General features: G+C 41.2%; 1 protein-coding gene across 1 annotated transcript; it reads right to left on the bottom strand.

Annotated features, from left to right (window-relative positions):
- Positions 1–6,273: 6,273 nt before the first annotated feature.
- On the bottom strand, positions 6,274–6,867 carry LOC140014593 (uncharacterized). The gene has a single exon (XM_072065659.1). It carries the CDS (start codon positions 6,865–6,867, stop codon positions 6,274–6,276), a length of 594 nt encoding a protein of 197 aa, XP_071921760.1.
- Between the last annotated feature and the right edge of the window lie 9,028 nt (positions 6,868–15,895).

A 15,895-nucleotide genomic window follows, 5' to 3' on the forward strand; every position in this document is an offset into this window, starting at 1 on the left:
AGAGCTCCAGTATCCTTGAATTGTTTGTGTTTATGAGTACTTGCCAATACTTGAAACTACATGACAATTACTTTTGATCACTTGATCATGTTACTTGAATTACGTGCGCATGTTTTATTTTATTTTATTTTTTCTTGGCCTCACTGAGCGATTGCTCACCCTATTAGTTGTTTTCCTTAACAGGAATCTGGATCGGAGATGTTTTGAAGAGATCGACGTGTTTTTGATATTTTAGAACTTTGGAAATGAAAGTTAAGGGCTGGTTATGGATTTGTATTTTGGAAATCTGAATGTATATATTGGATTCTTATGCTGTAAGTTGAATATATTGAAGGAAACGAATTTTATTTAATTTGCCCTTTTAGCCATTAATTGCTCGTTAGTTTAAGTATAAATGGACTTGAGTCCTGGCGAGAGCTAGGCAGGCGCCCCACCGATACCCTTGGGTACGCCCTTGGGAGAAGTGGGGGCGTCACACGAAGAATATCCATCCTCCCTGTCCAGGCCGGTATCCACTGGTCGAAAAGGCTACTTAACACCACTTCCCAGCTATTCGGGCAGCAACGACTGCTGCCCCTCGGCCCGATCTAGCTCCTTGTCGAGCTCCATCATGAAGCTCTCATTTTGCATCCCACGCTGCTGCCTATTATGCTCAACTGACTCCTCACCCTTCCCCATGGTCAGGCTCCCATCTGCAGCACTTGTCTCCCCAGGCATCAGGACCTCGGGCCCAGCAGACTGCCCAACTCCAGCAGATTGTGTCCCGCACTCCACCGCCCCAAGCTGCTGCAATTCCTCCTCTGATCGCTCAAGCTCGCGCGTAGGCCCTTGGCCTAGTCCTTCCCCCTCCGTGGCAACTACCGTAATCCCCTTCACTGGAGCCGCATGGGTCTCCATAGCAGAGGTCTCCACTTGCGCCTTAGCATCAGCGACAGCGTGAGGCGCACGAGAAGCGACCGTATGTCGCACCCGACGGGCAGTAAACTCCTCATCATTCCTTTTGCAATCTCCAACCGCATGTCCCAACCGCCAGCATTTTGTACAATATGAAGGCAAGTCCTCTATAACGATCTGCTGCCAAAATCCAGACTCACCCTCCACTGCCACCCATACCCGCGAGCAGATGGGTTTCAACAAATCCAATTCCACACAAACCCTGGCCACGCTTGGCCGTGTGCCTACCGACGTTGCCTCATCCAAGAACAATGGCTGACCCACTGGAGAAAGGATGGAAAATAGCGAGTGTTTGTCAAAAAAAAACGTATCAGCAAAGCTGGCAAGTTCACCCAAACGGGAACCAGAGGTGTTTCCTTATGGACATGGAAGTCCCTTGTCCAGCGAAATACACGCATCGGATATCTTCCCAAGTGCCAAATCCCTCGTGTCCATAGCCTAGTGAAATCAGACTCAGCCTTGCACCTGATTAGTACATGGCGATAGTCCATCAAACCAACCGTAACATGGTCACGCAAGTTCAGTGAAGCAAGGAAATTTTGGATGTCCTCCAATGTTGGCCGCCTATGCAAAAATTTCCCCACCAATGTCCAGCGGAAAGGAGCGACCAACCTGTCCGCATCCTCCTTTGAAAATATGACGGCAGCCTCACCCTTGTGTGTTGTAACAGGCCGCAACCGTATCGGCGACGCCGAAGGCTGGGAGAACAATTGTGAGAAGGACTTCCTTGCAGTAGGGGTAGCCATGAATGCCGACGGCAAGTAGAGGGTGCTCGGCAGAAGAGAAAGCCCTAGCCGAAAATAGCGGAGGTGAAAAAAAATGTCTCTCTCTCTCTCTCTCTATCTCTATCTTCTTTAACTCATTTTTTTTCTAAATACTATGTATATGTGATTGTGATTTTTTTTTTCATTTATCAAAGAAATTATTTTCTCTATCCTTATAATTTCTCATTATTTGACTGTGAAATATACTTTTATAAGAGTTAAAACATTAAAAAATTAATTTGTATGAGCAATTACTGATCTTAACTGTTAATAGTTTTAGAATTGATTTTCTATGATTTAATTGACAACTATGAAATATCACTTATTAGATTGGAATGAAGATTCTAAAAGTAATTGAATTTAGGTAAGCAATACTTATAAATTGATATAAAATATATTTATGATATCATGGGTTAATTACAATTCAATTACAATCAGTTCAACGATTGAAACTATGACCTTTAATCTAGTCATTTTTTCAAGTTAATGAACAGTTTCAATTCCAAAACCTAGGAAGATTTTCAAACATTTCTAATCATGTTATGAATCTTGTTAAAAGAGTCTAACAATTTTTCCATTAAAGGTGCCTTTTTATTTAAAAATGCTTATGCTTGAATTAGGGATAAAAAGGGAGAGCAGTTACATATTTTGACAATTTAAGGGGCTATAAGAGGTATAGAGTAATTAGGTAAGTATCTCAGCGAAGGCAATTGAAGGGAATCTCAAAAAATTCTAAACCTTCTCAATCCATTTTGCACATTTCCAATACTAACGTGGGGCAATTGTCATGCTCTCCTTGATATGTCTCTTCATTGCTCATGTTTAAATAAGAATGAGCAAGAAGAGGACTATACATCCTCCCCCTGTAAGGTTAGATCAGCAATTCGATTAGATAGTCTCTCAGTTTCGTCGGTTTGGTTTTAGTTTGTCAAGGAGTAATCCTCCTTGTTTACATTTGTGTAGGCCGATTTTGGCCTTCATTTTTCGATGATCTGATTAATAAAGTCGGTGTTGTCATCCTTCCCCCATGTACGGGATTTGCTTTTAAAAAAAAGACGAGCATTATACATGAGGGCCAAAAGTAAGAGGCTCGTCGTGGTTATATTGAACTAAGGTTGTAAATGATCCAAACCCTTAACATAAAAGTTTAGGGTTTGATTAGTCATGGTCTCAATGCAAATTCAAACTGTACGAGTTCAAATTAAGCTCAACAATGGCTAAGATTTGGCCCAATTATTGGTTTCAGCCCAAGCATATAAATATTTAGCTCGATAAGGATTAAATACATTTTTAGTACTTTTTTGTTATATATATATATTTTTAATCAAATATTCATTTTATTAATTCTTGATGTGGAGTACAGTTACGACAGCCAATATTCGCTTAATCAATAACTACAGAGTTCTCCTACAGAAGTTAGGGAGCCCTAATCTATCCAGCCATACGTCGCCGCGGACCAGTGTAGGTAGCGCTGCAAAGGAGTCAAAAATGGATTCTCTTCCCAAATCTGCACCCATCTTAGCCAGCCTATCCGATGGTTTGTTTGCCTTCCTATAACAATGCATAACGGATCGAAAGATACCCTTATACTGCAGCAAGTCTTCCACGTCAATCTGCAACCGCCAAGGGCATGCGTGTTTTCCCGAGAGTATCTAAACCAGGCCAAGGGAATCTATCTCCAGATGCAGCCCCAAATATCCCCAAGCCATACACTATTTCACCCATACGTCAAGGCCTTTAGCTCCGCATGTAAGCTAGTGATAACGCCAAAGAAACATGAGAAGCCAAAAAGAAACCCCCCTACGAGTCTCGCACTACGCCTTCTTCTCTAGTTAACCCTGGATTACCACGAGAGCACCCGTCCGTGTTTAACTTATAGCCCTCACTCGGGGCCACCCATTTGACCGGCAATACGAGAACCCTTTTTGGCTAAGCTTCCAAGGACGAATACAGAGTCTCCCAAGAGCCATGGGATCACGATAGCGATGGAAATTGAACCTGTGGCAACTCTCTCAGCTGAGATAAGATCCGACTAGCCAATACCCCCCATCTGTTCCCCCTTGCATCAGCACACTATTTCTCGCTCTCCACAATTCCCAGTAAATTATAGAAGGTAGAATGCGATAGATAAAGGCCATTTACCTATGCGACACCGGCCGTAACCACCACGGCATCACCATGTGCCGAACAGAGCTGATGCGAGAGAATTCCCCCTCCTGAATCTCAAAAACCTTCCACATCTGCTGGGCAGTCTCCCCTGTGCAAAATACATGAGTTAGTTGTTCCTCCTGGGGATTGGAGCAACAGAAACATCTCGATGGTCCATGAATTCCCAACCATCTCAACTGCTCCATCAGAGGCAGCCTACTAGACAGTAAACGAAGCATGAAGAATGAGACTGTTACCGGAAGCGACCTGCGCCAGGCACATGTGGTAACTAATGACATGTTGGATTGAGCTCAGAATAGCGAAAAGGCCAAAGCAACCGAAAATTCCCCATTGGGGGTTAAAATCCATACCATCCTATCCTCTCCTTGGAGTGTTGGTAGCATGGTACTCGTCACACTCTGAACCACCTCCGGCTCGAAAACTTGTGTGAGCAACCAAACGTTCCATTCACCTCCAAAAACAAACTCTACCACCCACTAATCCTGGAAGATCTCCACCTTTTGACATAGTGCACTTGACCCTATCCAATTATCATGCCAGAAATCTGTTGACCTTGTCCGAACAATTTAGCCAATCTTGTCCTCCGTTAAACCCTGGACCGCACACAACGGCCTCCAAGTATAAGAGCTCCCTATCCTCTCCTCTGCATGGCAAGGGTGCCGTCCTTTACAATACTTGGAAGAAACAAAGGAAGCCCAAAGGGAACGTCCTTGCTTAAAATGCCACCAGAGTTTTATGGAGAAGGCATGCAAGACCTCAATTGGTTTCCGAAGGCCTAACCTCCCCGACACAGATCCGCCCACTTCATCCAATGGAACCTTGTCCCAAACTCTGACGCATCCCATAGGAAGGCAGCCATAATTTGCTCCAGGTCCCGCAATACTCTCTTGGGAGGCAACGCTGCCGTCAATAAATGAATCGACAAAGAGGATAGAACATGTTTGAGCAGCACAATTCTTCCCCCAGGCGATAGAATTCGCTATTTCCAAGATAAAATCTTGTTGAAAACACCCCTGCAAATCTCCACAAAGTACTTCTTCTTCCGTCTACCAATAAATAATGGACGTCATAGGTATTTGACCGAAAAATCCTTTTTCTGAAACCTAGTTATTTGCTTGATTATTCTTCTGCGTTGTGGGGCCAGTCGGGAGTGCACTAAGAAACAACTCTTCTGCTTATTAACCTTCTGACTCGAAACTACACAATAGTCCTCCAAGACTCTCATTACTAAGTGCAAAGACGATTTCAAACAGCTAGTGAAGATTGCCACATCATCTGCATAAGACAAATGCGTGACAATCGGGCAGCCAATCGAAACTTTATGTGGGTGAAACTGGCGCTGACCTACTAAAGCGTTCAAAGCCCTGGATAGGGCTTCTGCTCCAATGACAAATAATGATGGAGATAATGGGTCACCCTGCCTTAAACCACGTGTGGACCAGAAAAATCCCTGCAGCACCCCATTAATCATTACCAAAAACCACACGTTGGATACCAATCGCCAAATAGTATCAATCCAGGCTTCAGAAAAACCAAATTGCCTTAAAACCTGCAAAAGAAAACACCATGAAACCCTATCATAGGCTTTCATCATGTCCAACTTGATCATCACATTTCCTCCTCGAGTCGACTTCCCTATATTTGTCACTAACTCCTGTGCCAATAAGAAATTATCCGCAATTTGCCGCCCTTTAACAAATCCACTTTGTTGGGGGGATAAGAGCTAAGCTAAACGATCCGATAGGATGCATGAAATCATCTTATTGAAAAAGTTGCACAAACTTATCGGGCGATACTACGTAAAGTCTTGCGAGCAATGAACTTTCGGAATCAAGACAATAGCAGTAGCGGTGATGTTTCTTGGCAACTCTGCCCTACAGAAGAAACTCAAGACAGCCTTATAAAAGTACTCAGCAACAAGATCCCAAGCAAAAGTGAAGAACTTACCTGTGAACCCATCTGGACCCACTGCACTCTCTCCATCCATCGAGAAGACAACATTCTTTACCTCAACCAAAGTGGGAATCTCCATCAAACAGTTGTTATCGTGATTAGTTACCAGTTTTGGTGTAGTGTCCAAAAACTCATACGAGGTAGGACTCGACTCAGACGTAAACAGGTTCTGAAAGATGGATATTGCCTCATCACAAATTTGCTCCTCTAACTCTACCCATGCACCATTGGTATCACGAATCCTATGAATGACCGCCCTGCTCCTTCTCTCCATCACCAACGCATGGAAATATTTTGAATTTCGATCACCATCCTTCAACCACTTAGCCCTTGCTTTCTGCCTCCAAAAACCCTCCTCAATGACCAATGTATTCCTAAGACGTGTGTGTGCTTCATTTAAACCACGCAAGACCTGGTCTGATGAGTCATGTTCCTATGCAATTTCAGTCTCCGTCACTGCTCTTTCAGCATCTCTAACAGCCTTAAAAATGTCTCCAAAGAAATCCTTTGACCATCTCTTCAGAACCTGCTTGATTCTACGTAGCTTGGTAGCTAATATACATAGAGGAGATCCAAACACCTCACCAGCCCAACCTTCTCTAATGACATCCAACAACCTCGCTTTTGTGGTCCAGACATTTATGAACCAAAACGGCTTCGGCTCATTATCCAACCTCGATGAAGCCAGCAACAAGAGTGGGGCATGATCCAAAGGATCTTTCACCAAGTGCTGCACCAGAATATTATTTCCCATGTGTAGGGCATCCAAATTGAGAAGTAATCTATCGAGATGTTTCCATACTTGAGCCCGCCCTTGCCTATTATTACACCATGTATAGTTTGTGCCAGAAAAATCAGCATCACACACCCCAGCCTCCAACATGAATTGCAAAAAATCTGCCCCTTCGTTCAGACGAAATGGCAACCCCCCTCGTTTCTCCTCCTCATTGACTTTCACATTAAAGTCCCCAGCCAAAACCCAAGAGGTAGAGGATGGTCTATTCAACATCAAGTCTGCCCGCAACATCTCTCGCTCTTGCATGGTACACTTGGCATGAACAAAAGAGAAACATATGGAAGACGAGAAAAGAAGGCATTGTACATGAAGTGATAAATGCTGACACGACTCTCCAACAGCAAAGCAAGAGAGAAATGATTTGTAGAAAACCCAAATGGTCCCCCATTGATTTGAAACTGTGACGTCCCCACCTCTCCTTAGGGCGAACCCTAGGTTATCAGTAGAACGCCTGCCCAACTCTCGTCAGGACTCAAGCATTCGTTCAAGCTTAATATAGAGCCACAACTTCTAAGGTTAAAAGTTATGATTACAATCCACCAACCAACAATAACAAAGTTACACTTTAAGAATCACCAAAATCATACAAAAAGTATACTAGCATTCCCCAAGTCGCTATTCTAGAATCTCAAATCCACCTCCAAACCCTGTTAAGGAAAACAAACTTAAAGGGATGAGCTAACGCTTAGTGAGACCAAGAAAACAAGCAAGCAAGTACGTAGAACCAATTAATCGAATAGCGTGCTTAAAAGCAGCTTTAAACATAACATTTCATTTAAGTGCACAAGTAGGAATTAACACATAAGGAGGATACAAGAGCTCTCAGGAGCTATTCCCACGTCTCGATCAATTTGAACTATCGGGTTGACTCTCCATCAACCCAAGTAGTAACACGACCGTAGTGCTCCACTTACTTCCTCCATCCAACATAACACCCACTCGGATCTGGAACCAAACATGTATAAAGTGGCGATACTATTCGAGTATGCCAAGCGAGATCTCAAAAGATCAAGCTATAATATTTCCCAAGGTTCACCAAGCTTCTCGACCAAGCCCTTGCCGACTCGAGTTACATGGCTGGCCAATGGGTTGGGGCGTCCCCACAAGTATAAGGGTCAATGAGACAATGCTCCAATCGACTTAGAGTCGATCATAGCACTGAGTCGAGATGAGCGGTACCTCCCACCCGAATAGGGCGTGATACTTCTAGCCGCTCAGTGCTCACGATTTAAAACATGTTTATGTACAAGTACAAGTCATATATATATTCATCTAACAAATGTCATGTAATCAGGAGAGAGAGAGAGAGAGAGAGAGGACGAGAGCGGTAAAGTACACTCTCGCCTCGGAAAATTCACATATCATATAGAACTTATACAAATCTCAATTTAATCATATTATCATCGAACATGAACTTGACACTCACCAAAAGTCAAGGCAAAACAAGAGCAAAGCGAGAGTCAGATGAGCTCTTTGGCGTCCTCGTGATCACCTGAGACATGCACAATCATGATTATCTAGGTACTCGACCAAGGTTATAAAGAAAAAAATATTTTCTAGCTAAATCATTGAAATAATGCTCAAAGAGAACTCGAAGGTCATTTTTTATTCAAATCGTGGTAAGTAATATCAATTTCAAAAGAAAGTATCATACATTCGGCACGAAAATCGAGAAAAAGGAAAAATGGTTTTCATTTCTCAAAACTGCTAGTCCTACGCCCAAGTTTTAAGAATATAAGGAACGTTCACATTTTTTAAACTAATGGAGTTAGAATTCATCAAAACTCCACTCATTATCATAGTAAATGTCGCGCCCCACTTTTTGATGATGATGTGTGGTGTGAAAATGTGTAGTGGAATGTGAACGTGTGTAAATGAAAAGTAAAAGGCCATGGGACTTGAGAATGCGACGATTTGGCCAAACAAAGTTCAAAAGGGGGTTTTTAATGAAAAATGGAGTCGCCACTTGGTATAGAGTTAGGGTGTACCAAGTCACCCAAAAAGAAATTTTCTAAAGGAAAGATAGAAAGAAACCCCTTTTGAACGACTCCTAGTCCACGTAAACCAACGAAAAAGGTTCGGGAGTCACATTTGACGAAGGGGAAGGCAAGGATAAAAATCCAAGGCACCCTTTCGACCTAGCCAAGGCTAGTTGCGTGATTTAGCCCTACTCTTCCTAACTTTTCTACCCAAGGTATGTATCGCGTGTTGGATATGTCTATATGAATGCAAAAAGAAAGAAAAAATGCAAACCTAAATTCTAAAATGTCTCTTGTAAGGTTTTTGGTCCCAACCACATGAATTGTGGCGGCCAATAAAGGAAAACCTTATAGAGGTCGATTAATGCAAATGATGGCTAAAGTGCAAGTGTGCAAGTGTATAAAAGGTGCACGTGTGAAATTGTATGAAAAATCCAAGTGTTTGTGTGCAAGTGTATGAAAAGGTGCATGTGTGAAATTGTATGAAAAATCCAAGTGTTTGTGTGCAAGTGTATGAAATATAGTGATAAGTGCATATAGGTGTAATTAAGTGCAATTTTGTGAAGTAGAAACCAAAATGAACAATAAGGAAAAGAAAAGTGATGAGGAAATGTGAATTGAAAAAATGAGTAAGTGATAAATGAGAATGAATGAACCTAAAGGAATGCATCAGGTCGGATATGGGAATGACTCCTAACTTTTCGACTTCGATTTTCCCTTTGATTAGAAAGCAAAACTAGCGTGCTAAGGCTATCGAGTAGCCACACTCGCTCGTTTCCCTTATCAGAAGGGGACTCTTCAGGCAAATGTACCCTAACTAGCATGAGATGCAAGAATCCTAAAATGAAGGGAAAAGGGGTTCGAGGAGCATGCCAAATGATAAAACTAAGGAAAAATGCATGATATGTAGTGAACAGGCAAATAATGCATTAATGAAAAACAAAGGAAAAATCCTATTGGGTCTAGCGTTGGACTAGCCCTTTCTATGAATTCCGACTAGCGTTGGGCTAGCGGAAACGTACATTCATCCATCACATTCATTCATGGCTATGGAAAGCGAGTAGACATGCCAAACACTCATAAACACATAGCACATAACATTTAGCATGCTCGACTAGATGCAAGGCCCTAACAAAGCAAATTAACACGTAGCAACTAAGCATGCAAGACACATAAGATGATTAAAGCCCTAACTATTACATTTGCTAGCTAGGCACATGACTTCGATAGGTCTTCATTGAATGCTCCTCCAAGCCCTATCTATTACAAGCCAAGAGGTGTACACATACCCCATAATGAATAACTTAAATAAAAAGCAAAAGTAAATGAAATAAATGAAAGGAATTAAAGAAGGGCAAGGAAAGCGAAGTAGACATGCATATTCACATAACACGTAGGAGCACGTAGGAGAAATGAAAGTTAAGGAGATAGAGGTTACCTCCCTTGCAATTGGGCCCCAATGAAGTGAAATCACTTATTTATCCTCCAAAATAAAAGAAATGGTCAAGGTACCAATTTATTTGGGAAATTTAAAGAAAATAGGCAAACACAAGCTCATTGGTCATAAAGCCCCTAAAGTCATGAATTAAATGCAATTGAAACAACACATAGTAATTACTTAAAGCAAACAAGCAATGAAGTTGTAGAATTAAAATTGTCAAGGACCAAATTGAGGAAATTATTCAATTGTTGGGTCATAGTGAAACAAAGGAGGACTTGGAGGATCAAAGTGCAATACTCAGAATTTTTCCATGCATGCATACGTAGGAAACACAATTTTCTGCAATGAACATCTTTTGAAATTAGAACAACTGCTGGCTGCATTTCCATCTCCTAAACAAATTCTAAGCAGCTTTGACTAACCCTTTCATCTATCCCAACTTTGGATAAGCAACTAAACAAACCAGCTCCACCTCTAACAAGCAAAAAGAAATTGAAAAGAAATTATGCAAATACTTATGAAGCCTTTATGCAAGAAGGAAGAAGACTGCTGCAATCAAAACAAACTTGCTGCAATTTACGTTTCCAAATGCAGCTTTCCTAATCACAACTGAGATTATACATTTCAAAAAAACAAACCTACAACTTTAAGCTAAGCAAAACACATAACCACCACTATAAAAACAAGCAAAAGACTTAGGACAAGATCATGCAAAAATTCTGGAAAATATACAAGGGTGGTTCAGCAATTGGTTGTTCATTTTGCAGCAAAGCATTGGAACATGATTCAAAGGTTTTAAGAACCCAAACATGCCAACTTAAAACAATCCTCACCCAGCCAATTCTTCTTTCCACATAAGATCAGACATCAAGTTGGATGGCCGAAATTTGGTGAACAATTTGCAGGAAAGAAAACAGCAAAGAGTAAGACCGGATGCAGCAGCCTTTACTTCTCTTATCTTAGTTCAAATGTGTTGGCATGCATATCTGGGAACATGAATTTTATGCAAAAGGAATCGGCAGCCAGCTTGCGGTATGATAAAGACTTAGATAAAACAGACCCAAAGGAAGAAACCCAACCAAAACAAAATTTTAGCCATTCCAGAAAAATCAGTCAACACATATCAGCGCAACAAGCTGAACATTTCTGAACTTGCTGCAGCAAATTTATACGCAAACAACCTCAGTAGAAACCATCCAAACTCAGGCAACAAGACCCTCAAACATTCTTCCAATTTTGCCAATGTGAAACTTTGGGATCTCAGCATGAAAAAACAGAACAGAGGACACGCATAACCTGGGAATCTTCTGCAGCCATTTCAACCAAAACTAAATCTACTCGTGCGAAGAAAGAGAGAAAGCTCAGACAAGCTTCACAATAGACAAATCCCACCGTAATGATCTCAGCCCATTTAAAATCACACAACCCTCATAACATTGTCTAATTCCCGAAGGTCTAACCATGGTGCCAATCACAGAAATGCAGAAAAGAAAGAAACTTGTGGTAAACAAAAGCTAGGTTCATCAAAAGTTGCTGCCTTTTAGCCAGATCATGCAATCATTGAACATCTACTTGCCCTAAAGCTTTAGAAAGCTTCAGTAACTACAGAAAAAGATGAACTAACAGATGCAAGACAGATGTGATGAACTCAAACCTTCATGAAGCTAAACTGGATTTACCTCAGGATTATCGCACTGTCCCTGGAATCGAGAGCCCACTAGATGCCCTTTGCGCTGATGAAGTGGCCTCTTCTGTCCTTGGTTCCTTCTCGCTTGATTTCTTTTTCACGTGGCTTCACTTTCCCTGACTTCCTGGTTCTCTCGGTCTCTCCTTCTTGCTCTCGGCTCACACCAAAACCTCTCTCCTTCAAAGATTCTAGCCGTCCCTTTCAATCTCTCTATCCCCTGCCCTTTGTCAAAACCCCAGCTCTCCCTCTTGTTTTCTTTTCCTTTGCTGTTATTTCACTCCCCCCCGACCCTCTTCTTTCTTGCTTCTCAGTCTTTTCTTCCTCCAGCAGCCGTCATCTCTTAATCCTCTCTCCCCTTCTCCCAGAAACTCTCTCCGCCTTTTTTTCTTTTTTGCGGCTACTCCTTCCTTTGCCTTTTATATCCAGCTCTCAACCTTCTAAACCCTCACCCCAATGGTGAGGATGAAAGGCCTGCTTGGTCTCAAAATCCAGCCCTCCGAAGTAGCTTCGTGGCTGGCCTTTGCACGCTGCAAAAAAATTGCAGCGTGCATGCCGCACCATTTTTTTTTTTTAATAATAACTAATTAATATAGATAACTAATTACCTACTAAAAAAAATAAACGCAGAAATGCTAACGAAATGCTAATTTTCTTTCTTTTTCTTTATTTTTCTTTTTCCCTTCTTTTTTCAAGAAAACATTGAAATTAAATCCCAAACAACTGAACATATTTTTGAATGCTTTTCTTTCTCTCTTTCCCTTTTTCCAAGAAATTCTATGATAAAACTTAAAAATAAAAATAAAACTAGAAACTAAAACTAAAAAACGAACACGACAAATAAAAAAACTAAAAATGAAATTACACCAAAAATTTGGTGTCTACAGTTTGCCCCTCTTTGTCTGAGTTTTGAAAAAACTTGAGACAAAGAAGTAGACACCAAATACTTACCTGTGTTATTCGGCTGCAAAAATGATCTGACCCAAACATGAAATTAACACAGGACTGACCCGAACAGAAAATTCAAAACGGGACTGACCCGAAACAAGAGTTTAAAATGGGACTGACCCCAACAAGAAAATTTAAATCGTGGGACTGACCCGAACAAAATTAAAACATGGGACTGACCCGAACAAAATTTAAAATCATGAGACTCACCCGAACAAAATTAAAATCATGGGACTGACCCGAACAAAATTGAAGATCATGGGACTGACCCGAATAAGATTGAAAATCATGGGACTGGCCCGAACAAAATTTAAAATCATGGGACTGACCCGAATAAGCTTTAAAAGTCATGGGACTGGCCCGAATAAAATTGAAAATCATGGGACTGGCCCGAACAAAATTTAAAATCATGGGACTGACCCGAATAAGCTTTAAAAGTCATGGGACTGGCCCGAATAAAATTGAAAATCATGGGACTGGCCCGAACAAAATTTAAAATCATGGGACTGACCCGAACAAAATTAAAATCATGGGACTGACCCGAATAAACTTAAAATCATGGGACTGACCCGAATAAGAGGTTTAAAATCATGGGACTGACCCGAACAACCTTAAAATCATGGGACTGACCCGAATAAACTTAAAGTCATGGGACTGACCCGAATAAGCTTTTAATCATGGGACTGACCCGAACAAGCTTTTAATCATGGGACTGACCCGAACAAAATCATGGGACTGACCCGAATAAGCTTTTAATCATGGGACTGACCCGAACAAGCTTTTAATCATAGGACTGACCCGAATAAAGTTAAAATCATGGAATGCACGCTAGTGGGACTGACCCACGGCTAGCGGCAGGGTAAAATGAAAGGCGCACTAGTGGGACTGAACCAACGGCTAGTGGCGATACAAAATGAAATGCTCACTGGCGGGACTCACCTCACGCTCCAGTGGCTGTGAAAATGAAATGCACACTGGCGGGACTAACCTCTGCTCCAGTGGCTGTGTAAATGAAATGCACACTGGCGGGACTAACCTCTGCTCTAGTGGCTGTGAAAATGTCTTGACAATCGGACAGTGGGACCAAACCCGAGCCTGCCGAGGTTGCCGGGATAAAACCCGGCTCCAACGTGATTTTTGTGAAGTTTGTGAATGGTCAGTGGGATAAAACCCAGTTCTGCCGAGGTTGGCGGGAAATTGAATTTGATTTGTCAAGAAACAAGAAATTAAATTTGATTTTCCAAGAAACAAGAATTTGAACTCGATTTTTGATTTCTGACTTTTGAATTTTTTTGATTTTTTGATAGAATCTTTTTCAAAAATAATTTGCCCCCAGTGTAGGGCCCTTTTTCCCCTCTTTCTTCGGCATCGGCCTTCCACATCACCGAATGCTCCTTCGTCGATTTCAACTATGAATACCTGCACAGGGGGCTTACATGCACTCAAATTTTCATGAAAAAGGCAGCGTGATTGATTTGAAAGTCTTGCTTGAGTCTTTGACGAAATCCTCAAATGGACTATAAAAAATTTACCCCAGTGTGGGCTTATTTTGTGAAATCTTGGAAATAAAAATTTTGCCCCAATATGGGCCCTTTTGATTGCAAGAAATTGGTTTGGATGTCTCTCCATTTATTTGAACCAAGAGAAATCACACTTTCCAAAACTTAGAAAGTAATCATATATACAACGTGAAGAAATTTGAACGTTGAGTTTTGAACTCATGGCGAAATTTCATGATGAATCTCTCAGAATAACACCAAATTTTCATCCTCACTTTTAGCATCGGTACCCAGAGTGGCGGGTCACCACTTCTTGTTGGCTCATCTTTCAGGGCTAATCGAATGGGGTGTTATTTCTGATTTGGAAATGGCTAAAGGAAATGGAAGGTCAAGACTTGTCTTATTTTGTGCCCAAATTGTGTGTAATCCTTTCTATACCACATCTTAGTGAAAGCAAAGAATTTGTCACCCTTATTTCTTAAGAAAACTTAGTCAACATACAAGCTTTATAGGCTTGCAACAAAATGGGTAGAAGCGATAGCTAAACCTGTGAAAACTGGTTATACTCCCATGATCACAAATGATTGATGGATTTCTTACGAGCATAATCGTCACTTTGGATTGTCATGAAGGAATAAGTCAACGATGGACTTTATTAGCTTGTAATGTGGCTTGAAGACGATAGTTAAAGAAATAATTTTCAAGGACATTGCACCGAAGATCGCATTTTTCCTCAAAATTACCCCTATTTTGAACTTAAAAATCTCAGAATTTGTTCGTATTCTTTTCATCATTCACCAGGGATTTCAGCGTCGAATTGTCTGCATTTTCTTGCATTTACTCTTATTGCTTTGCTTTTTGTCTCTTTCCCCCTTTCCCTCAACTTGGCGGGTTTTCACATGATGAGTAGCGTCAAACCCATACTCAGGCAATTCAGAAATACAGCTAAAACTTTCGGCATCAGAAATTTCCTTGAAGGGGCCATTGCAAAGAACAGAAGTCAGGACTTTCGACTTTTGTAATGGGGTCAGGTGGGGTGCTTAGGAAAGTTAAGGCTTGAAGGCAGATTTCAAAAGTGGTTTGAAGAATCTGAGATCGCGTTGTTGCGCCAGCCCTATTTAGGGTTAAATCAAGACTTTGCCCCAGTTTATGCTCAATTGAGGCTTTTCTCTTTTTTTTTTTTTTTCTTGACTTTTCGCCCTTTTGCCATTCTTTGAAATTTGCCCCAGTTTATTTTTTGAACTGAGGTTCTCTTTTCTTCTTTTGTTTTTGATTTTGTTGCTTTTCACTTTTTCACTTCTTGAAATTTTTCTTTTCCAACTCAAACTTGCCCCAGTGTGGGGTTTACGATTCTCAGGGGTTGCCAAACGAAATAATTTATTCTGAAGGCTCAAAAGGGATAACTAGGGATAGAATGCTTGATTGAAAAAGAAGATGGCCTGACTTGTATTCCGTTCCTTACAATAACTCTGAAAGGAAACTTTCATTAATGCGAAATTTCTAGCATGTATCTGACTTAACTGACTGAGGAAGACCCTTGTTCATCCATATTTGTGAAACATAGGCGATCCACCGGATAGAACTTGTCTTTTTTTCTTTTTTCTTTTCTTTTCAAAAATTGAAACCCTGGTAGAATCAAATTTCCCCAATTCGCGGTTCCCTTTCCTTTTTCCTTTTTTATTTTTCAAAATTCCCCAATCTCCTTCCC

This window comes from Coffea arabica, chromosome 9e, assembly GCF_036785885.1.
Source record: "Coffea arabica cultivar ET-39 chromosome 9e, Coffea Arabica ET-39 HiFi, whole genome shotgun sequence".
In the NCBI taxonomy this organism is placed as follows: Eukaryota; Viridiplantae; Streptophyta; class Magnoliopsida; order Gentianales; family Rubiaceae; genus Coffea; species Coffea arabica.

Bases quoted from the DNA above. Each gene is read 5' to 3' on its own strand.
- LOC140014593 (XM_072065659.1), bottom strand. From the start codon at position 6,867: ATGTTGCGGGCAGACTTGATGTTGAATAGACCATCCTCTACCTCTTGG.